We start from the raw sequence: 25,956 nt of genomic DNA, 5'->3' as shown, positions 1-25,956 counted from the left end.
AGGCTACTATCGTAATTCTTTAAAACATGATTCTTAAAAAAAATAAAAAAATAAAACATGCTTCTTTTCACAGATCAATCCAAATCAGAATAAATCAAGAGCTTTCTAAAACAAAACCTATCTCATGCTGATTTCAAAGACAGAAAGTATGACTATTACACTATTTACTACTTTCACAAAGACCATTCAAATATTAGCAACTAGTGCAGTGTCATACAAACAAATGTTAACATCCTCCAAAACTTGGAGGACAAAGAAAGTCTACTTAATCCTTAGTTTTGTGTTATTGGTACTTCTCCAAACTCAAAGGGAAAAACTCACCAAACCTACACGTTAAACAAACATATGGTAACAGTCATTTCGAGCATGACTGCCAACAACCATTTGTACAATGAAATGAGTATTCTTGTCATTCAACAGACCCAACACTTTCCCATTTGGATTCAATAATCCTTTAGATAACACACTGAGAATTCCCAAATGTGACAAGGTTTGGAAATGAGAAAAAAAATCTTAACTTTTATTACATTTTAAGAAGTTTTCTCCCATCTACAGAAAATAGCTATTATGCAAAGTGAAAAAAAAATCTAAATTAAGTGCTATTGAGTAAATTTTAATTTAATAGGAAATTTTTATAAAATGTAGAAAATCACATTATAAATGTAGTAAGACAAAACAGAGATTCTATGAAGTGCACTAGTATTACCACTGACCAAAAACCAATGGTCATGGTTTTATAATTATAAAAAATAAGGAATGAGAACCACAAATCACGAGAGTATTTTATCCCTAGCAAAGATTTTATGAGAATTCTATTTCTAGCAGTAATACACAACTGAATTATATATTTATACCTGGACAATTTCAACTGAGTTAGTTGAATGTTCATCTTGTCAATGACTGGAGGAAGAGAATAATGTCCCATAGGAACTAAGCTAAATTTGTTTTCAACTCTGATTAAACCCAGATCTGCTACAACAGCATTTGGCGATACTGAAGACTGAGGAATGATAATAACTGGTGCTTTCAAGTTAATATCCATCAAAAGGCGGAAACTCTTTTGAGCCAAGTCTTTCATGCTGGAAGCAGCTCTTTCTGCAGCCTGGACTGTGGCTGAGCTCAAAGCTTCTTTGGCAGTTTGGAAATTGTTGAGGAAGTTCTGTTGGAAGAGACTGATATTTAGATTTCCTAAAAAAAACAGGACTAACTTTAAAAAGCATTTACTTTAAAAACTAAATAAAAGAGTTAAAAGAGATGCTATTTATGATTGTATATATGGATAGTGTTAAGTCTAGAAAGACATACTCTGAGATATTAACAACTGTCACCTCTCATGATTTAGGTAGAAATCCATGACTTATAAGCCTTGAATAACAGCCCTGCTAAGAGGCATAAACAGTTTAAAACTCTTCAGCCCATGACATTTACATGGAAATAATTAATTTTCTTGATCACAATTATAATCAAAAGTTGTAAATTCCAATATTAGTCCTTCATAAAAAAAATCTTTTAGCTAAATACCTTTAAGGGTATTTCATAAAACAACACTGAAAATACCTAAATTAAAACATCAAAAAAGTACTTTTAAATTATATAGCTATGGAAATGTGAAAGAATGGTAACAATGATAACAAAAATTCATTTGGTTATCCATCATGTAAAGGATTTCCCTCACTATAATATTCTGTTCAGCATCTGGGTATTTATTACACAGCCCTATTAGTAAATATTTTGACTATCTAGGTTCAAATGTATAGGCAAAAATATTTAGGTCTCCATGAGAAACAAATACATTTATAAATAAACTTACCAAAAGAGACATGAAGAATTTATGAACATAAACAATTTGGATACAACCCACTTTGAGACTAAGTTTCCCATCTACTTTAGACATATCAGCATAGGCCTTTCCTTCTGTAGCATCTGGATAAAGAGTCATTTGGAACCTAAAGACTTCATCTCCCAAAATAGAGACAGCCTAAAAGTATTAAATTAACTGGTTATTACAGGAAAAGAGCTATATCAAAAGAGCTATATTATAAATAAGTTTCCTTATTAAAAAATCCTTGATATATGAAGAAGCACCATTTAAATTCAACCTTCAATAAATTGTTAAAAGATTATACTTAATAAAACTTTTTCCTATTTCTACAAAAGTTGTTTTAATCAATGAAAATATCAATCACTTAATTGGTCAGACATAACTTATAAATCACGTAGTCTATACACCAGGTCAAAGCACAGAATAACTATATTCATGGCCAATCCCTAACAAACTGCCTGACACATGACCATTAATGAATATCTAATGAACAAATGAATAAAGCCATCTTAAACACAAAAATCAAAACTAAATTTTTTTTTTTTAAGACTTTATTTTTTTGTCAGAAAGAGAGAGAGAGAGAGCGTGCACAAGCAGGAGGGAGGGGCAGAGGGAGAGGGAGAAGCAGGTTCCCCGCTGAGCAAGGAGCCTGATATGGGACTGGAACCCAGGACCCTGGGATCATGACCTGAGCTGAAGGCAGACACTTAACCATGTGAGCCACCCACGCGTCCCAAAAGTAAATTTCAATACAGAAATTATTTTTCATTAAAAAGCATTTTTTCATGTTTGTTTTTTTGGTTTCTATTAATCTGTACATTCTAATTTTTTGTGAAATAATTATTCTTAAATTAACTTTTTAAGGTATAATTTGCATATAATAAAATGCATTCATTTCCTAAGTATATACTTTGAGAAATTTTGACAAATTTATACCACCCATGTAAATACCACCAAAAGAAGATATAGAACATCCCATCACCCCAAAAAGTTCCTTTGAGCCCCTCCCCTTCAGCTAATCCCTGACCCTCCCCCAAACCCAGATCCAAACAACCACTGATCTGCTTTCACTTACTAGTCTTTTCTAGAGCTTCATGTAAGTGGAATCATAGGATATGTTCTCTTCTGTGTCTGCCTTCTCTCATTAAGCATGTTGAGATTCACCCCCATTACATGTATCACTTTTTTTTCCCCCCTTTTTATAGCTCAGTAGTATTCTACTGTTTGGATATGCCACAGTTTGTTTACCCATTCCTCTTTGGATGGGCATTTGGATTGTTTCCAGTTTGGGGTTATGATTACAAACTTGTTATGAGTGTTCATGTTCAAAGATTTCCGTGGACATGTGTCTTCATTTCTCTTGGGGAAATGCACAGGACTGGAATTGCTGAGTTATATGGTAAATATATATTGGGTTCTATAAGAAACTCTGAAACTGTTTTCCAAAGTGATTATATAATTATACAGTCCCACCAGCAACAGAAGTTCCAGTTGCTATAATCCTTGCCAATAGGTGGTATTGTCATTTTTTTTTTCCTCATTAAGGGTTTATTTTGTATTGTCAATTTTTTTTAATGTAGCCCCTGAAATGGGTATCTATCTCCTTGTGGCTTTAATTTGCATTTACCTGATAACTAGTGTTGTTGAACATCTTTAATATTCTTTACGACCATTCATAATCTTTTTGTGTGAAGTATCTTCTAATATTTAACCCAAATTTTCATGGGGATAATGGCATCTTATTTTGGAGTGTAACTGGTTTTCCTTTTTCTTTTTTTTTTTAAGTGAAGTATAACTGACATAAAATATTGTATTTGTTTCACGTGTCCAACATAGTGACTTGACATTGGTATACACTGCAAATTACTCACCAGAATAAGTCGAGTTACCACCTGTCACCATACAAAGTTCATACAATATTACTGACTGTATGCCCCATGCTATACTTTATGTCCCTATGACATTTATTTTATAACTGGAAGTTTGTACCTTTTGATCCCCTTCACTTATTTCATCTCCCCAGTACCTTCCCTTCTGACAACCACCACTCTATTTGCTAGGAGTCTGAGGTTTTTGTTTTGTTTTGGTTTGGTTTTTAGTTTCTGCTTAAAAGTGAAATCATACCCTATTTGTCCTTCTCTGTCTGACTTATATCATTTAACATAATAACCTCAAGTTCTACCCATATTGTCACAAATGGCAAGACTTCATTCTTTTTTATGGCTGAGTAATATTCTATTGTATATATACGTCACATTTTCTTTATCCATTCATCTATTGATGGACACTTAGAGTTGTTTCCACACCTGGGTTATTGTAAATAATGCTGCAATAAACACAGAGGTGATGTATCTTTTCAAATTAGTGTTTTTGTTTTCTTCAGACAGATACTCAGAAGTGGAATTGCTGGATCATATGAAAGTTCTATCGTTAATTTTTTGAGGCACTTCCATATTGTTTTCCACAGTGGCTGTACCAATTTTCATTCCCACCAATTGGGCATGAGAGTTCCCTTTTCTCCACATCCTCACCAACACTTGTTATTTCTTATCTATTTGATAAAAGCCATTCTGACAGATGTAAGGTGATATTTCATTGTGCTTTTGATTTTCATTTCCCTGGTGATTAGTGATGCTGAGCATCTTTTCATGTGCCTTTTGGCAACCTGTATGTCTTCTTTGCAAAAATGCCTATTCAGGTCCTTTGCTCATTTTTTAACCAGATTGTTTGGTTTTTTGGTTATTCAGTTGTATGAGTTCTTTATATATTTTAGATATTAACTGTTTGTCAGATACATGATTTGCAAAATCTCCCATTCAGTAGGCTGCTTTTTTGATATGTTGATGGCTTCCTCTGCTATACAGCTTTTTAGTGTCATGTAGTCACATTTAAAAATTTTTGCTTTTGTTTCTCCTGCCTTTGGAGTCAGATCTAAGAAAACATCTTAGCTAAGACCAATGTCAGGGACCTTGCCATGTACGTTTTCTTCTAGGAGTATTAGATTTGGGTCTTATATTCAAGTCTTTCATCCATTTTGAATTAAATTTGTTATATGGTGTAAAGACAGTGGTCCAGTTTCATGCTTTTATACGTAGCTGTCCCACTTAATTGACAATTACATTCTTTTGCATGTAGCTTTCCAACACATTTACTAAAAAGACTGTCCTTTCCCCACTGTATATTCTTGCCTCCTTTGTTGAAAATTAATTGACCATATGTACATGGGTCTATTTTTGGGCTTTCTAGTCTGTTCCACTGATCTATGTCTCTTTTAATGCCAATACCATACTCTTGATTACCATAGCCTTGTAGAATAGTTTGAATCAGGGAGCATGAGATCTCTGGCTTTGTTCTTTCTGAAGATCACTTTGGTTGTTTGGGGTCTTTTGTGTTTTCATACAAATTTTAGAATTGTTCTATTTCTGTGAAAGATGCCGCTGGAATTTTGATATGAATTGCACACAGGCTGTAGAATGCTTTTAGTATGGACAATTTAACAATATAAATTATTTCAATCCATGAGCACGAAATATGTTTCCATTTATCTGTGTCTTCTTCAATTTCTTTCAACAATGTTTTACAGTTTTCAGTGTACAGGTCTTTCACCTACTTGGTTAAATTTATTCCTAGGTATTTTTTTCCAAGATATTTTATTCTTTATGATGCACCTGTAAATGGGATTGTTTTCCTAAATTCTCTGATAGTTCATTATTACTGTATAGAAATGCAACAGATCTTTGTATGCTAATTTTGTATCCTGCAACTTTACTGAATTCATTTATTAGCTCTAACAGCTTTTTGATGGGAGTCTCACTTCCCTTGTGGTTTGATGACTCCCTTTAGTGTTTTATTTACATTCCTTCCTTATTTTCTTTTGTGCATTTACTGTAAGTTTTGCTGGGTGGTTACCTTGAAGTTCACATAAAACATCCTATGTGGATAACAGCCTGTTTGGTTGACAGAAACTTAAATTTGAATACATTCCAAAACTCTACATTTTTACTGTCTCCCCCCCATTTTATATTTTTCTCATGTCACATTTTATACCTTTTTATCCTTTGTATCCATAAACTAATTATTATAACTATAGCTATTTTTACCACTTTTGTCTGTTAACTTTCATTCTAGCTTTAATAAGTTGTTAATCCACCCTTTACTATATATTTACCTTTTCCAGTAAGATTTTTATTTTCATATGCTTTCTTGTTATTAATTAGTGCCATTTCTTTTCAGCTGAAAAAAGTCCCTTTAACATTCTTGTAAGCCCAGTTAATCGTTACAAGTTCTTTAGCTTTTGTTTGTCTGAAAAATTCTTTCTCTCTCCTTCTATTCTGAATGATAGCCTTACCAGGTGGAGTATTCTTGGTTGAAAGTTTTTTCCTTTCAGTTCTTTGAATATGTCATGCCATTTTCTGGCTTGGCAAAGTTTCGCTGAAAATCTGCTGACTGCCTTATGTGGTTTTCCTGGTACATTAACAAGTTCTTTTTCTCTTGCAGCTTTTAAGATTCTAATTTTTGACAGTTTAATTAAAATGTGTCTTGGTGTTGCAGTCTTTGTGTTCATCTCATTTGGAACTTTCTGGGATATTCCCTTTCCCAGTTTAGGGAAGTTTTCAACCATTATTTCTTCAAATAGATTTTCTGTCCCTTTCTCTCTTCTCCTTTGGGGATTCCTATAAGGTGGATATTATTCTACTTCATGTTGCCTCATAGGTCCCTTCAGTTATCATCTTTTTTCTTTAATTCTCATTTTTTGTTCTGCTGCTCTGTGTGGGCAAATTCCATTGTTTTGTCTTCCAGCTCACTGATCTGTTCTGCTTTATCCAGTCTGCTGCTGAGCCCCGCTGGGGTATTTTTTAATTCAGTTATTGTATTCTTAGGCTCTATGACTTCTATTTGGTCCTTTCATATATTTTATATCTCTTTGTTGAAGTTCCCATTCTATTCATCCCCTCTTCTCCTGAGTTTGGTGAGCATCACTATGACTGTTACTTTGAACTCTTTATCAGGCAAACTATCACCGATACATTAAGGGTTCTTTTGAGGTTTGCCTTTGTCTTCATTTGGACACATTCCTCTGCCTCCTCATTTTGCTTGATTCTCTGTGTTTGTTTCTATGTATTAGGTGAAAGACCTACCTTTCCCACTGAAGGAGTGGCCTTGAACAGAACAGAACATGACCAGTAGGGCCCGGAAGCACAATCCCACCTGGACAGCAGAGCCAGGCGCTCCTGGGCATCTCCTGTGTGTGCTATGGGTGCCTGCAAGCTATGGCAGAAGAGTACATCTCTGCCTCTCCCACCCATCTCGATGTGGCCTGTTTATCTTCTGTTGTGAAGGTGCTGTTCATCTAGTTTTCATGACTTTTTCAGAGAAAATTATCTCATTTGTAGTTGTAGAATTGTTATGGCGGTAGGGGAGGTGAGTTCAGGATCTTCCTACCCTGACATCTTGAACAGCCTCCTTTTCCTGAAACCTATTTTTTAATTACCTTTTTGTGAATGGACAGCAAATCAACATTCGTAATTACTATATCCTTAAGTCTGGCAAACATGTCAGTCTGCTTTGGCTTCACAGAAATAGAGGCATCCATTCCTACGGGAAACATAACATTTACAAACTTTTCACCCAATCCAAGTGAACCGATTCAGTGGTATTTAATCAAGTTAAAAAATATACTACCAAGATAGAGAATGAATATAATTACTATTACACATAGTAAAGGTATCAACTTCTATGTATAAGATGCCTAATAAAGATTACAATATCTTTAAGTATTTCATACATAAAAGTGGAAATTTTAAAGACAAAAGAAACTGAATTTCAAAGAGAATCAATCACAGGTCTCCAAACAAATATCCTGTGCATTGGCAAGATTGTAAGTGGTCATAGAGGAAGACACATGCTATTTCTTAAACAGCCATCTCACGAGCATTTATTATGAAAACTAATGCTCTGATAATGGAGCATAAATGAATATAATTTGATGAATAAACATTCATTCTACAAAAAACTACATATAAAATAGAATCTTTCTATCCAAAAAAATTTTGGTTATTCTCATAATCTCTAAAGCCATAATGATTTCTAAAACAGCTCCTCAGTAAAAGAGAATGCCTATAGCTAAGAACCAGTAATAAGCTCGATCTAATACCATGCCACCGATGAAATAGATACTTAGTAATATTTGTTGAACAGTACTTATTTTTAATCTTTTCTCGAGTGCTTACTATGTACCAATCACTTTTCTAAATATATGTAAATGCATATATAATCCTACAAATAATTGTCATAACTATCACAACAATCCCATGAATAATTATTACAACTATCTCCATAGGGAACTAAGATACAGAAAGGTTAATTAATTTTCTCAAGGTCAGCTAATAGATGTTAGAGCCAAAACTTGAATCTTGGCAGATTGGTTCAAGAACCCATGGTATAATATGAACCTATCCTTTTATCAAGCTGATGATGAGTAACACAAAATTTCTTTTAGGTACTTCTAGTCTGATGCTATATATGTACAAAAGACAAGGGAAATAAACATAGTTAACATTTTCTTTATTTAGTGAGGTGTTGTGATATTAATTTCTCAGTTTCTCTTTTGTATTTTATTCTGAAAATACAAAAGGAACATAAGCAATTAAGCCTTAGATTTATTCTAAAATTTGAAAAATACATAAGAAATATTTCATGTCAGCTGTGAATCATAACAAATTCACGTCTACCATTTCAAAGTACATCTTTGAAAAGTTTGTGCAAGTCTTCAATGTAAGTAAACAAAACAATGACTCAAGAAATCTACCATACACAAACTCACTCTTCCTGGAGGTCTATGTAAAGAAACAGAAATACCTACACCAAGGAATATCATTACTTACCACGTATTCTAATATCTGCAATGTTACACTTCTGATCACAGACAAAGATATTAAATGCATTTAATTCAGCTATGACCTTTAAATCGAACACATCATCTTCAGAAGTACTGCTGGATACTGAAAAATAATAGAAAGCTTGTGATTAGCAAAGTGCAAAGATGATATAACAGACTAAATAATGTAAAATTCACAAAAAGTACATTATGAACTAAGAAGAATCAAAAAGGCTTCCATTAAGATAACATATAATTAATATGGATTTTGACTCAATTTTCAAATGCCAATCAGAAACTAGCATATTCCTCTCCAACTTAAGAATAAAGGCAACCTTTAATAGAACCTTGAAAATACAATTTGCTAGATGGAAACTTTCCTATAATTTTTCTTCTGGGAAAAAAGATTTAGGTCTATGAGACATAAACATAAAGAGCTAAGTTAAAAAAATACAAAAAAATTTACAGTGTGTGTGTGTGTGTGTGTGTGTGTGTGTGTGTGTGTGTATAAGAATCACAATCAAATGGATTCCCTTCATCTACTTTGGTCCAGGTCTTAACTGATAAATTTAGGACATATTTTTCTAGAGATCTGTCTTGCCTGAGGGAAACAGACCTTTTCCTATAATACTGTAAAAGCACAGGACATCAATCCTTAATCACCAAGGTGATAACAGGGATTTTTTTTTTTTCCCTTAAGATGTAAATCAAACCATAAAAACTATAATCAAACCATTAAAATCAACTACATAGCATAACTGGAAAACTGTTTCTTTGGATTAGTAATTTTTGTAGTTTATTGTGAACTTAAACATTGCTCTTTCATTTATTCAACTGTGTGTGTACATGTATGTATATATGCATGTTACATAAAGAAGCATTTCCACAGGTATTAATACGGCAAGGACATTAAAGACAACAATAAAACTCTTTAACTCTAGTTTATAGCAAAAGTATCGCTCTGATCCCTGGTTAAAAAAAAAATCTGATCCTTATATCAGATCTAATATTACTAAGAGTTTTACGCTTTAAAGATGTCAGTAATACAGATGTCACTCAAACAGGCAATGGTCTGAAAATTAAATTACTAGATGTTAGATATTCATACCATGTAATATGAAAGAAAAATAATTTAAATGACATTTGGCTTAAAAATAGGCGCATGTTCATTCAGGATAACATCATATCTAATTCATAGCACAAGCCATATGCTTGAGGAACATCCCATATGTGTGTGTGATTTAAACTCAGTTTTGGTTAGAAACCAAAGTGAGTCTTTCTCTTCCATGATCTTCTTCCTTTTGTGCCCCACAGAGCATTTAAAATTGTTGAGCACCAGGTGGGTTTACGTGACTGACAGAAATGGGCCTTTGTACTATGCATGACTGTATTCATATTTTAATTTCTTCTGTTCTCACTTGCACTGAAGTGAAGGCTGCAGAGATATCAATGCAAAGTATGTACAACTTTATTTTCCATAAAAGATTGACAGTGAAATCAAATACAAATACATGATTAATATTAAAAATGTATTTTAAATCCCTCACAAAATTATCCTGTCTCTACCGCAGGAATAAAATTTGCTCTCTTTTGAAACTAACTTAATCTGTCAGAGCAGCTGTAATATTAAGGTGCTGAATATTTGTCCTAGCTTGAAAATATAAGTTATCATACGATTATTAAAAGTTCAGACAGAAAATATTAGACCATGACTCAGAAGTTAATACCAGCTTTGACAACGATACTTCTGGACTCCCCCACAAGTAGTTTCAGCTCAGATTCCTTTTCAGAAGAGGAAGGTTCAGAGGATGGAATAGCAGATGATAAAAAATCCATGAAGGACAGTAAAGCTTCTAAATGAAGTACTAAGTCTAAGGATGAAAATGAAACCTAAGATAATAAACAATTAGAAAGACAGATTTCAGATATGGTGACATTTTTATATTAAGCTTCAAACATAAACAAATAAGTATATGTTGAAGAATAATTCGTTTAAGAAAAGATCAATTAAGATCCTTTTTTTAAAAATTTTATTATGTTAATCACCATACATTACATCATTAGTTTTTGATGTAGTGTTCCATGATTCATTTTTTGCGTTTAACACCCAGTGCTCCATTCAGTACGTGCCCTCTTTAATACCCATCACCAGGCTAACCCATCCCCCCACCCCCCTCCCCTCTAGAACCCTCAGTTTGTTTCTCAGTGTCCATAGTCTCTCATGGTTCGTCTCCCCCTCCGATTTCCCCCCCTTCATTTTCCCTTCCTACCATCTTTTTTTTTTTAATATATAATGTGTTATGCAGCCATCAAAAATAACGAAATCTTGCCATTTGCAACGACGTGGATGGAACCAGAGGGTATTATGCTAAGTGAAATAAGCCAATCAGAGAAAGACATGTATCATATGATCTCACTGATATGAGGAATTCTTAATCTCAGGAAACAAACTGAGGGTTGCTGGAGTGGTGGGGGGTGGGAGGGATGGGGTGGCTGGGTGATAGACATCGGTGAGGGTATGTGCTATGGTGAGCGCTGTGAATTGTGTAAGACTGATGAATCACAGACTTGGTCCTTTTTTTTTTTTTTAAAGAAAGAACTCATTCTTACAGTGTTAATCTCAAACAGACAATAAACAAACACTCTGCCCCCCTCATGCCCAACTCTAATTCTGACCTTAATTGGTGGGTTTTAAGGAAAGATACGGGAAGTACTAGCAGGCCTTAGGTCAATCACATTTCAGATGGGTCCAAGACAGACTATATAAGCTCAAATGTATTGTAAGCAATATCTGTACTGAGCCATGCTTTTAGCTTCATTGTTAATTTTATTCTAATCCTAAAGCCAATATATAATTCAAATGTTTAATACATCCATCAACAGTAGGCCAAATAACCATGTATAAAATTCCCTTAAATAGTATATTATTTGTTGGTGAGGATGCGGAGAAAGAGGATGGCTATAAAGCTAGATTTAATAATTAATATAACATTGCCTTATAGAGAATTAGAAAATATTTACCTTCAGTCTCTGTTTGGTATTGTCATGAACAGTTTTAAATTCTGGTCCATCACTGTCTGCCTAGAAATAGTGAAAGATTAAACCACTGGGTTGAAAACACCAAGAATTCACACATTGAAAAAAAAATATATATATATAAACTTACATACATAGGTATATATACATGTGCATACATATATATGCATATATATATTCTCTACTTTTCAAAGTATGCTATGAAAACATTATAAGCATATTTCTTAACAGCAAAGAGGCATGTGCCAAAAAAAGTGAAGCATTTCTTACATCCTATAGAAGCAAAAACTCCAATTCCTTATCCTACTTAGGATTAAATGCCAAAGGTAGGGAAAAATGCTAGCATATCTAGATTATAACAAATTTGGATTACCACAGAACTTTGTACACTCACTTATTCAACAATATAAGGGTTATTCACAAGGTTATTTTTGGATGCTTGCATAATTCACTACAATCCATGAGCTTTAGAATGAAAAATTTTAGGGGGGAAAATTGAAATACTAAACATGGGAGAATTACATAACTTTATTTATTCAAATATTAAAAAATCCTAGAAGGAAACCAGGTACCTTTGTCAGTGACATTTTCAGCAGGGGCTCCTCAGTTACATTAGAAGAGTTAATAATGTGAAGTGGCTCTCCTGCAGAGTCTAAAAATAAAAAACACAGGGCAGCTCCAGTAAGTCTTTCAAACATTTCAAATGTACTTTAAAACAGAATTTTACTGTATATTAATCATACCTCAATAAAAGTGGCTTTGGAAAAAAAAAAACTCCATTAAAAAATTGAAAAAAAAAAAAAACCAGCACCAGTCAGTTATAACTTTTGTAACATTTGTACTACTGGTATTATTCACTTGAATAAATCAGAAAGAATATACTGAAGAACAAAGCTATAAAATACATAAGCTAGGGATTATTCTCAATATGTTTGCTTTACTTAAAGTTACCCCATAGAGTTCCTATAAACTTTAAACATCCATAGCAACTTTAAAAGTTGGCTTAATGCGGGGCGCCTGGGTGGCTCAGTCGTTAAGCGTCTGCCTTCGGCTCAGGTCATGATCCCAGGGTCCTGGGATCCAGTCCCGCATTGGGCTCCCTGCTCCGCGGAAGCCTGCTTCTCTCTCTCTCCCACTCCCCCTGCTTGTGTTCCCTCTCTCGCTGTGTCTCTCTCTGTCAAATAAATAAATAAAATTTAAAAAAAAAAAAAAAAAGTTGGCTTAATGCATGTTAAAAAGTGGATTTGAATATATCCTACTTCATGCTAAATATAGGTAATATATATATTTAGATATATTCTTACTTTATGGCAACTACATAAATAATAAATTTTTAAATATCAAATTCCTTTTTATCAAGGTAATAAATTAAATTAACTAATTATGATGACATTAATAAATTGCTTACTATTGACAAAAAGGTAGGGACCACTGCCTATAACATGAATAATTTACACAGACTATAATTCACACTTACCAGGGAACTCAAAGCATCGCATACTAATTTTTTTTAGATAAGCTTTAGCAGTCAGGTCATAGGGTTTAACTTTAGCTTTCATTCCAAGCTGCAGGACATTAAGTTCATATAAAGGCCTTCCTTTCTTCTCTGCTTTTTTCATCAAAGTAATCACAACCTAGAAAAGGCCCAGGATTACCACAAACAATTCCACTTATATACAATGAAGGTAAGTCAACAATTTCATAACCATCCAGAGTGATATAATAAAAATATTCATACAATGTAAACATGTGTACCACTATTTGTGCCTGGAAAATTGCCTAGTGTTATTTACTTTGGAAGGTACATTTATTTGAATTATTTTTTAAAGATTTTATTTATTTATTTATTTAACAGAGTGAGAGAGAGAGAGAGAGAGCACAAGCAGGGGGAGCGGGAGAGGGAGAAGCAGGCTCCCTGCCGAGCAGGCACATTTACTTGTTCACATTTTTGAAACACTGCCACTATATTCTAGTGATTAGAATCAAGGCAAAAAAAAAAAAAAAAAAAAGTAGTTCTGCCTAATTCCCAGAAGTTCTAGTCTGATGGACAGCCTTTCATCTGGAAGTCTATACAATAAATGGGCAACTTTTATACTAATCCTAAGGCAAGATTTCTCAAACTTGACACCATTGACATTTTGGGCTGGATAATTTTTTGCAGTGAGGAAGCAGACTTGTGCACTGTAGGATGTTTAGTGGTAATGCTGGCCTCTCACACTGGTTGTCAGCAGCTCCCTCTCCCCAGATAGTGAAAACCAAAAATGTCTTCAGTGTCAAGTATTGGCCTGGGGAATGCAAATTGCCTCCCCTACTTCCCATGTCCTCAGGGAATGGAACTGTAATAATATTTATTACAAATGATATGAAAAACAGCTTATGGGTTTTCTATGCACATATGTTAATGAAGCCCATTTGCAAATAGAATGATACATCAACGTTTCAATTATTAAAGCTTATGTATCTTCAATAACTAATATTAACCAGAAAAACAGTTAAGTTTTAAGATGAAAGAAATTAGTTGCAAAGCATATATTTCAGATAAGAAAAGTAGAACCCATTTGTTTTAAAGTTTGTTATTTTTAACTCAGAGGAAGAACATAACCTCTACTATTAATGACAAAGGGATTTTGCAGGAAGTTCTTTCAAGTCCCTTTATCTACTATATTTTCTCATATACTCACACCTTAACCCTGCCCCAGCCCCTTTCCTGATCCCCTTTTCTCAGACTCTACTTACTCTTCCTTAAAAACTCATCTCAAATGTCACTTCCTCCAGAAAATCTTCCCTGACACTCTCAGCCTGCTTAGATCCCCCTCCTTACTATCACAGCCACAAGCTCCTCAGGCACATTTTTAATGGGAGCACTTACAAAATTTTAATTGTTTGTTTTCTTGTTAGAGTTCAGAGTCTCTGCCTTTTAACTCTGTATCCTCAGCACTTAGCACATGCAATGAATATTAATGTGTGAATACAGAAGAGGAAAATCCATCTAATCCTTCCTCAAAGATCTGCAGATGGAAAGCAGATAGTGGTAATATAATATTTAAAACATGTAGACATACTGTGTTTTATTCTATTAAGGGTTTCTAAAATTTGCAAAGGATTTCTCTGTCACTACTTCCCTTTCCTGACTTTCTTACATGAAATCCAAAGCAAGCTACATCCCAAGTGTCCTAAAATCATTTGAAAAGCATGTTACAGGACACATGCTACCATGTTCTCTATGAAATATCGTATACCCCAAATATAACTCATCTTTCATAAACTCTCAAATTTACTACAAACTGCACTGCTACATACAAATTATAAATAGCCTACATTAAGATTTTTTCATCCATATCAATAATCTACAAGTTTTAGTAGAGGTAATTCCAAATATCTTTTACTTATTCACTTTACAGAAACAGATGAAAATTACACACCTCTTTGATTTCAAAATTCAGCAGCACATTAATGATGTCTACAGATCTCATTTCTTCCATTCCAGCTGTTAAAGTACCTTGGGAAGCATGTACATCTTGTTTTGCTGTAGAGGTTTCAAGTGGCCCTTTAATTTCACCTAAAGATGTTTAAAAGAAATTCTTTCACTTCTATCCACACATTTTTTTCCATAAATACTCATTGAGGACATGTATGAGTACTCTGGACCTGTGAAAGCACTGAAAATTTACAAATCAGTAATACATAGTTCCAGCCCTTAGAAAGCTTATGGTTTAGTAGAAGAGACGTATACATTTAAAATACAAACAAACAGGGCGCCCGGGTGGCTCAGTTGGTTAAGCGTCTGCCTTGGGCTCAGGTCATGATCCCAGGGTCCTGGGATGGAGTCCCGCATCAGGCTCCTTGCTCAGTGGGGAGTCTGCTTCTCCCTCTCCCTCTGCCTGCCACTCTGCCTACTTGTGCTCTCTCTCTCTGTGTCAAATAAATAAATAAAATCTTTAAAAAAAAAATTAAATACAAACAAAAGAAGCAGGCTATGCCTGGTCACATTAAGTAGACAAATGTTAATAGACTATAGAAAATATAGAACATGAAATAGTTATGGGGAGGTCAAGAAAGTTTTAATAAGGGAGTTATCATTCAGGTAGAGCTTAAGGACCTCCTCATACAGAGAAGACACCCAAGAATAAGATAAGAGATTGTGCAAAATTGTAGATAGCACATCATGATAGGTTTTGGAAACAGAGTTTGATATGATTAAATCATGAGGTGGATAACAAGAGTTAAAGCTAGAAAAGAAAAAAAATGGGAGGGATGGTTACAACCTCTTATACCATACAAAAAAGCAAAAGTAAAGCTATATGAAACTGATATTGTTGTGCTGAAAATCACATACTCAGAAATGCAATAAAATTGCTTTCTAACTGTAATACACAAAATTAATAATAGCTATCACTTGCTTACCTCTGTACTGGTCACCATGCTAAGGGCTGTACATGGATTGTCTCATTTCATTTTTATATCAACCCTTCAAGATAAAAACTTTTGTCTTCATTTCACAGATGAGCAGATTGAGGTTCAGATAGATTCAGGACGTTGCCCAACTTCACACAGATGGCAAATGGTAGAGTCCAAACTCATCAGTCTCACAATAGCCATTACTCTCAACTAACCCTCATTAACATTACATTAGTTACTAATATTATTGGAGTTAACATTATCTATGATCACTAACACAAGAATTCTGTACCATAAACCATACCAGAAAACCATATGAAAAACCAATGCTGTCAATTATTAACTCTGAGAAAGAAACACATAGGGTGAGGTTTCTTAACTATCACCTTATTCCAGCACTGTTCCACAGTGTGATCCAGGGGAAATGATTCTAGCAAATATTTTGCTTTTACAAAATAATTACTGGAATAGGCAGAGATTTCTTAAGAAATAAAAGGCACTAATCACTTTCAAAAATGATATATTGGAATTCATTACAACTAAATAATTCTTTTCATAAAAGACCCAATTAAGAATGAAAAGCAAATCACAGATAGGGCTATTTCTATGCCTATATCAACACATACACATATAACACACACAACCAACAAAAGGCTCACATCCAGAATGAACAGAGAACTCCAATATATCACTAAGAAAAAAAAAAACCTCAATAAAAATAATGGTCAATAGATTTGAATAGTCATGTCATGGAAAAGGATATCCAAATGGCCAGTAAGCATATGAAAAGGTGTCAGTTTCATTAGTAATCAGGGAACAAATAAGAACCATAGAAATACCACTGCATATCAGCCAGAATGGCTAAATTTAAAAATATTGACAATACCAAGGGCCAGTGAGAATGTGAAACAACTAGTACCCTCATACATTGCTGGTAAATTAGTACAACCATTCAGAAAATCATTTGGTATAATATGGCATAAGTTACTGAAGCTAAACGTAAACCTAACAAATGAGCCTAACATGTGAAGCCTAGCTATACAACCAAAAGAAGACAGTATATAAGTATAACAAAAGACATGTATAACAACATTCATAGCAACTTTATTCAAGACAGTCAAAAAATGGAAACAACCCAATGTTTGCCATCAAAGGTAGAATGGATAAAATAAATATTAATGCATTCATATGATAAATATGCACAGGATTAAAAAGAACAACTACCACTACACAACAACATCATGGAAGAATCTCCCAAACAAAATAATGACTGAAAGAAGCCAAAAACCAAAGAGTAAACTCTGTATGACTCCATTTATGGTAAATTCAAAAACAGGCAAAACTAATCTATCTGTGGTATTACAAATAAGGATGGCAGTTAATTCTGGGTGGATTTGAGGGCAGGGTGGGTGTTTGGTACTGACTGGGAAGGGGCATAGGGAGGCCTTCTGGGGCGAGCTGGAAATGTTCTATATATTAATCATGGTGATTAAGAGCTATATGGTATAGCTATACATAAAAATTGACTGAACTGTACACTTAAGATTTGTGTTCTTTACTACTATTTGTGCTCTGTAATATAGTAAGAAAAAGTTTTTTTAAAAATAAAAATATAGTGAGATACCATTTTTCAATTAGCAATTTAGCAAAAATTTTAATACAAAAAAACAAGCTGGTGGGAGTGCAAAATTAGTACAAGTTCTAAGGGGAGCAATTGGCAAGAGGTGTCAAAAATGTTCAATTAAATTAATTAAATTCATTAACTTAACATATATTAAGTTAATAAAAATTAAATACCCTTTAATCAAGAAGTCCTGGTATTTCCCCTACAGATATATGTGCACTCGTAAAAGTGTATGGACAAGGATATTCAATGTAATGGGTAAGAGTGAAAGACTGAAAACAATCTGCAATGTCCATCAACACAGACGTGCTAAATAAATTATAATACTTCAAGATAATTTAATACCAGGCAGCCATTAGAAAGAATGAGACAGAACTATACAGAGTATATTTACAGATATAGAATGAACACCAAGATAAACTGTTATTTGAAATAAAAAAAGCAAAGTGCAGAAATACACACACATATACACATTTATAGGATAGTGCCATTTGTTTGAAAAAAATGACTATATGTGCATGTCATATACATATATAAAACAGTTTTAAAAATTAGGTCTGGTAGTTACTTTGCCTTTAAGTCAAAAGGCCATTGCAACTAATAATTTAAATTCTCTGAGTTTTTACTGCAGTACAATTTTTCAGTATTTTCTTTGCTGAGGTGTAATTTATCAAATGTTTTCATTCTTAAAGATATTTTACCACAAAACCTAATTTAAAAATCAGATTAACTATGCTACCATAGCCCACTGCCAACTTTGAGTGTTTTTATTTGCATACAGTAATTATTCCAGGAATCTACCAGATGTAAAATGCTTCTTTATGGTTCCTCCTAATTTAATGCAACTTAGAAATAAGTTCGGAACCTATAACCAACTATTGCCATAACTAAAGAGAGTCCATCAGCTCTAACTACAGGTTTATGCAATATTTATTCAACAAATAAACATCTTCTTTCTTTTCATGGTAATACAAATCACAATTTGTAAATATATATTTATGTCATTTTTATTGTCTGTTTCCCCTACTAAATTGTAAAATAAATAGATACGTGTATTATGCCACCTACTGTCAGTCTCTTACCTGTCTTTTGTACTCCTGGTTTCATTTTATTCAAGTCTTCAGTAGCCTCGCCAAGATTTTCTGCTAGTATTCTAAATAAAAGATTAAGATCTTCTTGATTGAGATTAACCTGTGAAATATCATTAAAAGAAAAGATAAAGATATTTCATTTTAAAATGAAAAATTTTAGGGGCATCTGGGTGGCTCAGTTGGTTAAGCATCTGCCGTTGGCTCAGGTCATGATCCCAGGGTCCTGACATTGAGTCCCGCATCGGGCTCTGGGCTCAGCAGGGAGTCTGCTTCTCCCTCTCCCTCTCCCCCTCCCTCCTGCTTGTTCTCTCTCTCAAATAAATAAATAAAATATTTTTTTAATTCCTTTAAAAAATAGCTAAATAAAATGAAACAATTCTAATATAGATAATAAATTACTATTTATAAGACACTGAAGAAAGAATAACCTTAACACTGAAAAATTATATATTCATTATGCACTCAAGTATTTCACTACTTATTTCATTTTATATTTTTGGTTTCAAAGATAATAAAATGTTTGGAGAAAAAAAGGTGATTTATAAATCAGTATTAGTTACATCTACTTAACTTATATAAACTATAGGGAAAGATAATAATGATTAAAGAAATCAAATCATTTTAAAAAAGTGACAAACTCAGAAAAAACAAAAATTCTACATTTTTAAAAATAACAATTCCAATGAAATAAAAAGGCTATCTTCAATATAAAAAATAAGCTTTGCCCTCAATGCTATAGGGGTACTGAGATACCCCTAAAATTAAAAGTATGGGTATATAACATATAAAATGAGATATACTAATAAATAATTTACACACAGATCTCTGCTATTGTGTACATATAGCAAATTTAAAAATTAAATAAGGAAGAGGGGTCCAAGATGGTGGCATAGGAAGACCCTGAACTCTCCTCCCACATACACACTAAATCTACAACTACATATGCATCATTTTCCTCTGAGAAAGACCTGAAGCCTGATGAACTGCTCTTCAAAGCAAAAGATAAAAGGACCACACTGAGATAAGCTGGAGAGGCAGAGAGACATGGTCTCACAAAAAAGCCCACCCCCAGTGATGTCACACAAAAGGGAAGGATCTCACCACACAGGTGCTTCTCATGGAGGAGTGAGGAGTTGGTGCTCCCCATGGGGTACCCGTGCCCCTGGGATGTGCACCAAAGCGAGAAGCCCCTAGAATGTCTGGCTTGGAAAACCAACAGGACTGACCTCCAGGGGTCCCAAACTGAGACTCCTCTCTTAAAGGGCTTGTCCCAAGATCCAGTGAAAAACCAGCAGTTTGAAAAGCACCTAGACCGCATATGAGGGAAATTCACTTGCTGATCTGGGGGCACTGGCTGAAGGAGCAGGAGACATCTGAAATACTGCTGGGAGACTGACACGCTAGCAGATGCCACAGTTGCACTCTCCACATGGCCCACTAGCACAGACAGGAGAGCTCAGACACAGCACCCTCCGAGAGCCTTGCTGGGATGAGTAGGGGAGCAGTCACGACACCTGCTGAGGCTGGGCTACACTGGCAATGGCAGTGCTGCCTCGCAACCTGGCTGGGCCAGAGAACAAAACTGTGGTGGAGTTCTCCCACTTGCCAGCTCAAGTTTGCAAGCGCAGGCAGTTGCAACACACCCATGGCTGGAGTGGGTGAGTGGTCCCGGCATTTTCCCACTCCCAGACTAAAGTCAGTACACAGACGCACAAGGCACTAGCCTGTTTTGCTGCTGAAGCTCATGGGCACACGCAGTCAAGACATTTTCCCATTGCCTTTCTGAAGCCAGGGAGCATGCTCTGCCCCCTACACTCACAAGGTGTCTTCCTAAAGCCAGCAGGCATGTGCAATCCACAAAGTGAACACCCTTGATCTCCTGGCCCTGCTAGCCAAGAAGGCTGGTGTTCCAGAGCTCCACAGGACCGTAACTATCAGAAAGACAGTTCTTGGCAAGTTACCACACCCAGGGCAATGCACAGACAGCAGACTGAAGCACATCCTTAGTCTATGAAAAAGACCTGTTCACTCAACCTTGAGCATCAGCCTAAGGGACAGACTTCAGGTTTCCCACACATTTAGAGACTAAGGAGGAGCTTTCAGGGTATGAAAGCAGGGAGACACTAGCCTTGCACATCCTCTTGGCCTCATTACAGCTAGACAAGACTTCCCAGAAAGGAGTTCATACACTCATTTATACACCAATGCAATACACTAATTTTTTCAGTTGTTGCTCAGTGGACACCTCCAGATCTCCTAGTCTGGAGCCCAGCAGGGATTATGACTGCAGTCCCATAGGACTGTATATATTTGCATATTTTAAAAGCTGTTGCCTGAGGGTCTGGCTTCCAATCAGCTTAAAACTAGGTGCCAAATTGGGTGCCTGGGTGGCTCAGTTGGTTAAGCGACTGCCTTCAGCTCAGGTCATGATCCTGGAGTCCTGAGATCGAGTCCCGCATCAGGCTCCCTGCTCAGCAGGGCGTCTGCTTCTCCCTCTGACCCTCCCCCCTCTCATGCTCTATCCCATTCTCTCTCTCAAATAAATAAATAAAATCTTAAAAAAAAAAAAACTAGGTGCTAAATAATATTCCTCCACTTGGATCCACTGACAGATCTTTTTTTTTTTTAAGATTATTTATTTATTTATTTGACAGAGAGAGAGAGAGACAGCTAGAGAGGGAACAGAAGGAGGGGGAGTGGGAGCGAGAGAAGTAGGCTCCTGGCTGAGCAGGGAGCCCAATGCAGGGCTCGATCCCAGGACCCTGGAATCATGACCTGAACCGAAGGCAGACGCTTAGTGACTGAGCCACCCAGGCGCCCCTCCACTGACAGATCTTGATACACTCTAAATAATGAGGGCATACCAATAATAAATCAGGCGGTTTTGACAACCACAAAAGCTCAAGAGACAACCACAAGCTATGGCAAGATTGAGAGAGAAGGATCATCACCTAAACAAGGCCATTCATTCAAGACTGAAAAAAGGAGCTGTTTCACCTAATAAATAGGAACAAATACAGAAAGTCAAGCAAAATGAGGAAACAAATATTTTCAAATTAGAGAATACAAAACCTCAGAAAAACACTTTAATAATATGGAGATAAGCAATCTACCTGATAAAGAATTAAAGTTATGATCATAAAGGTACTCACTGAACTCAGGAGAAGAATGGATGAACACAGTGGAAACTTCAACAAGGAGATATAAAATATAAGAAAGTACCAAACAGAAGTCAGGGAACTAAAGATACAAAACTGAACTGAAAAATACCCTAGAGGGGTTCAGCAGCAGACTGGATGAAGGAGAACAGATCAGTGAACAGGAAGATAAAGCAACAGAACTCACCAACACAGAGTAATAACAACATTTAAAAATTTTTAAAAATGAAGCTATCTTAAGGGACTTTTGGGACAACAACAAACAGAAGAATATTAACATTACAGAAGTCTCAGAGGAGAAGAGAGAGGAAAGGGGCAGACAACTTTTTGAAGAAATAATACCTGAAAACTTCCCTAACCTAGGGAAGGAAACAGATATCCAGGTCCAGGAAGCCCAGAGAGTACCAAAAAAGATGAACCCAAGGAGCACTACACCAAGACACATTATAATTAAAATGTCAAAAGTAAAAGATAAAGAGAGAATCTTAAAAGCAGTAAGACAAAAACAACTTGTTATGTTCAAGGGAAACCCATAAGGCTATTGGCAAATTTCTTAGAAGAAACTTTACAAGCCAAAGGAGTAGCATGACCTATTCAAAGTACTAAAAAAAATTTCCAACCAAGAATACTCTACCTAGCAAGTTTATCATTCAAATAGAAGGAGAGATAAAGTGTTTCTCAGACAAGCAAAAGCTAAAGGAGTTCAGAACCACTAAACCAGCCTTTTAAGAATGTTAAAAAAGACTTAATGATGAAAAGAAATGGCACTAATTAATAAAGAGAAAACATATGAAAGTAAAAATCTCACTGGAAAAGGTAAATATATAGTAAAGGTAGTAGATTAATCACTTATAAAACTACTAAAAATGTTTTAAAAAAGTAGTAAAAATAAAAGATGTAAAAAGGGACATCAAAAACAAACTCTGTGGGAGGTGAAGAGTTTTGGATGTGTTCAAATTTAAGTGTTACATGTAAAAGAATAAAACTGGACCACTTTCTTACACTATATACAAAAATTAACTCAAATGGATGAAACTCTTGAATGTGAGACCTGAAACCATAAAGCTCCTAAAAAAAAAAAAAAAAAAATAGGTGTTAAGCTCCTTAACTTCGATCTTAAAGATTTTTCCTTAGATCTGACTCTAAAGACAAGGGCAACAAAAGGAAAAATAACCAACTGGAACTATATCAACTAAAAAGCTTCTGCACAGAAAAAGAAACCATTATTAAGATGAAAAGGCAACTGACTGAATGGGAAAGGATATTTGCAAGTCATATATCTGATAAGCAGTTAATATCCAAAATATATAAAGAACTCATACAACTCAGTAATAAAAAAAACAATCTGGTTGGGGCGACTAGGTGGCTCAGCCATTAAGCGTCTGCCTTTGGCTCAGGTCATGATCCCAGGGTCCTGGGATCGAGCCCTTCATCGGGCTCCCTACTCAACAGGAAGCCTGCTTCTCCCTCTCACATTCCCCTTGCTTGTGTTCCCTCTCTCGCTGTCTCTCTCTGTCAAATAAATAAATAAATAGAATCTTAAAAAAACAAAACAAAACAAAAAACCAATCTGGTTAAAAAATGAGCAAAGGATCTGAAAAGACATTCTTCCAAGAGACACAGAAATGACCAACAAGTACATGAAAAGATGCTCAACATCACTACTCATCAGGGAAATGAAATCAAAACCACAATTAGATATCACTGCACACCTCTCAGAATGGCTACTACCCAAAAGACAAGAAACAACTAGTACTGGCAAGGAGGTAGAGAAAAGGGAACCCAGGTCCTGTTGATAGGAATGTAAACTGGTACAGCCACTATGGAAAACAGTATGGAGGTTCCTAAAAAAAAAAAAAAGAACTACCATGTGATCCAGCCATTCCACTACTGCTTATCTATCCAAAGAAAACAAAAACACTTATGCCTAATGATGTAAGTCAGAGAAAGACAAATACAGCATGATTTTACTTATATGTGAAATCTAAAAAACAAAACAAAACAAAAACCAGGCTCATAGACACAGAGAACAGACTGGTGGTCGGTTCCCAGAGGGGAAGGGGGGTTAGGGGTATGAAATGGGTGAAAGGGATTAATAAGAGCAAACTTCTAAGTCATGAGGATATAATATACAGTATGGAAAATATAGTCAATAATACAATATTAACTTTGTAAGATGATAGATGATAAAAGACATTATGGTGACTATTTTGCAATGTATATAAACGTTGAATCACTATGTTATACACCCAAAACTAATATTGTATATCAACTGTACATATATACATACATACATACATACACAAATGTTAAGTTACACTTAACTGAAGATTAAATTCTGCTAAATAATAAACATCTTTTTGGACAAGACCTCATTGAAATTTTTTGTACGCCAATCAGTAAACAATTTCATGTATCATATGGATTTATACTAAGAAAGTCTTCAGAATCTAAAATTTCAGTAATGAGTTTTTTTTCACTCATATACTTACATTCATTGACTCAAGATGTCCTTTAATTTCTACAACAGGCACTTTGTGATACCAAGATGCAGCTAGATTCCGATTTACAGAAAATTCCAAGTTAATTGGGTGCAAGAGCTGAATATCAGGATGGGAGATGCCTGGCTGGATCACTGTCCTAATTAAAAATATAATTGATATCTATGCATAAACATAGAAGGAAAATGCAACCTATCATTAAAAGGACACAAAATCAAAAGTTGCTGCTCTAAACACTGATTTGAAACAGTGCTAGTTAAGTATTTGCTAATCTCAATCAATAATTCACTTTAAGGACAGATTAAAATACATGATATACAATCAGCCATTAAGAAAACCTTCTTCAGGGGCGCCTGGGTGGCTCAGTCGTTAAGCGTCTGCCTTCGACTCAGGTCATGATCCCAGGGTCCTGGGATCGAGCCCCGCATCGGGCTCCCTGCTCAGCGGGAAGCCTGCTTCTCCCTCTCCCACTCCCCCTGCTTGTGTTCCCTCTCTGGCTGTCTTTCTCTCTGTCAAATAAATAAAATCTTTAAAAAAAAAAAAAAAAGAAAAAAAGAAAACCTTCTTCAAACAGTAGGTCACACATGGATTAAATTTTAAAAAGAAATTCATATTGTTGAATATATGGGGGGAATCATCAAATACAGCTGTACAAGGACTGATATATGCATTTATACAGAGATTTTTTAAAAATGGCAAGATGAACAGTTAGCATTTTCTAAAGAGTTTGATAAAGCTCTTCTCCAGAACTATTTTCTGAACTTGCCTTATAATTTTCCTTTTTTTTTTTTAAAGATTTTATTTATTTATTTGACAGAGAGAGACACAGTGAGAGAGGGAACACAAGCAGGGGGAGTGGGAGAGGGAGAAGCAGGCTTCCCACCGAGCAGGGAGCCCGATGTGGGGCTCGATCCCAGGACCCTGAGATCACGACCTGAGCCGAAGGCAGACGCTTAACGACTGAGCCACCCAGGCGCCCCATAATTTTCCTTTTTTATTCAGGATAATTAAATCTCCTTGGATGGGGTAGAAAATGATTTTAAAATGTATGATATAGAGACTTTCATATTCACCTGGTGGGAGTTCTACAGATACATCATTATTTACACAGATACTTACAAAAATATACAAGCTCAATTAAATCATGAGGAATCACTCAGACAAAACCAAACTGAGAGACATTCCATGAAATAACTAGACTGTACTCTTCAAAACTGTCATCATCATGGAAGACTAAGAAAGGCTGAAGAACTATTCCAGAGCAAGTACCTATCAGTATAGAAATCTCCCTCAGTAGTATGGGATACAATTAAATGCCATACGTGATCCTGGATCAAGGGGAACATTACTGTAATGGACACTACTGGGACAACTGGTAAAATTTGAATATCGACTGCATATTAGATATTATTGTTGGATCAGTGTTAAATTTCCAGAATTTGAAATTGC

At 35.1% G+C, this 25,956-nt stretch overlaps 1 protein-coding gene across 4 annotated transcripts in view; it reads right to left on the bottom strand.

The window, feature by feature from the left end:
* The window catches only part of VPS13C (vacuolar protein sorting 13 homolog C), a 175,101-nt gene that overhangs the window by 69,265 nt on the left and 79,880 nt on the right, over positions 1 to 25,956 (bottom strand). For all 4 annotated transcript variants that reach the window (XR_013450451.1, XR_013450452.1, XM_078079265.1 and 1 more), the window contains 11 exons: positions 24,499 to 24,646; positions 18,840 to 18,948; positions 15,158 to 15,294; positions 13,213 to 13,369; positions 12,308 to 12,387; positions 11,721 to 11,780; positions 10,427 to 10,589; positions 8,707 to 8,823; positions 7,314 to 7,417; positions 1,811 to 1,978; positions 855 to 1,159 (listed from right to left, as the gene is read on the bottom strand). Coding sequence is in view for 2 of the 4 variants with exons in the window: in XM_078079265.1 (XP_077935391.1) it covers positions 855 to 1,159; positions 1,811 to 1,978; positions 7,314 to 7,417; positions 8,707 to 8,823; positions 10,427 to 10,589; positions 11,721 to 11,780; positions 12,308 to 12,387; positions 13,213 to 13,369; positions 15,158 to 15,294; positions 18,840 to 18,948; positions 24,499 to 24,646 (1,548 nt within the window). In the remaining 2 variants the exon portion in view is untranslated. The remainder of the gene's footprint in view (positions 1 to 854; positions 1,160 to 1,810; positions 1,979 to 7,313; positions 7,418 to 8,706; positions 8,824 to 10,426; positions 10,590 to 11,720; positions 11,781 to 12,307; positions 12,388 to 13,212; positions 13,370 to 15,157; positions 15,295 to 18,839; positions 18,949 to 24,498; positions 24,647 to 25,956) is intronic.

The sequence above is a fragment of the Halichoerus grypus genome, chromosome 8, assembly GCF_964656455.1.
Source record: "Halichoerus grypus chromosome 8, mHalGry1.hap1.1, whole genome shotgun sequence".
Lineage (NCBI taxonomy): Eukaryota > Metazoa > Chordata > Mammalia > Carnivora > Phocidae > Halichoerus > Halichoerus grypus.
Note: the sequence above shows the minus strand (reverse complement) of the source record. Positions and strands in the feature narration are given on the sequence as shown.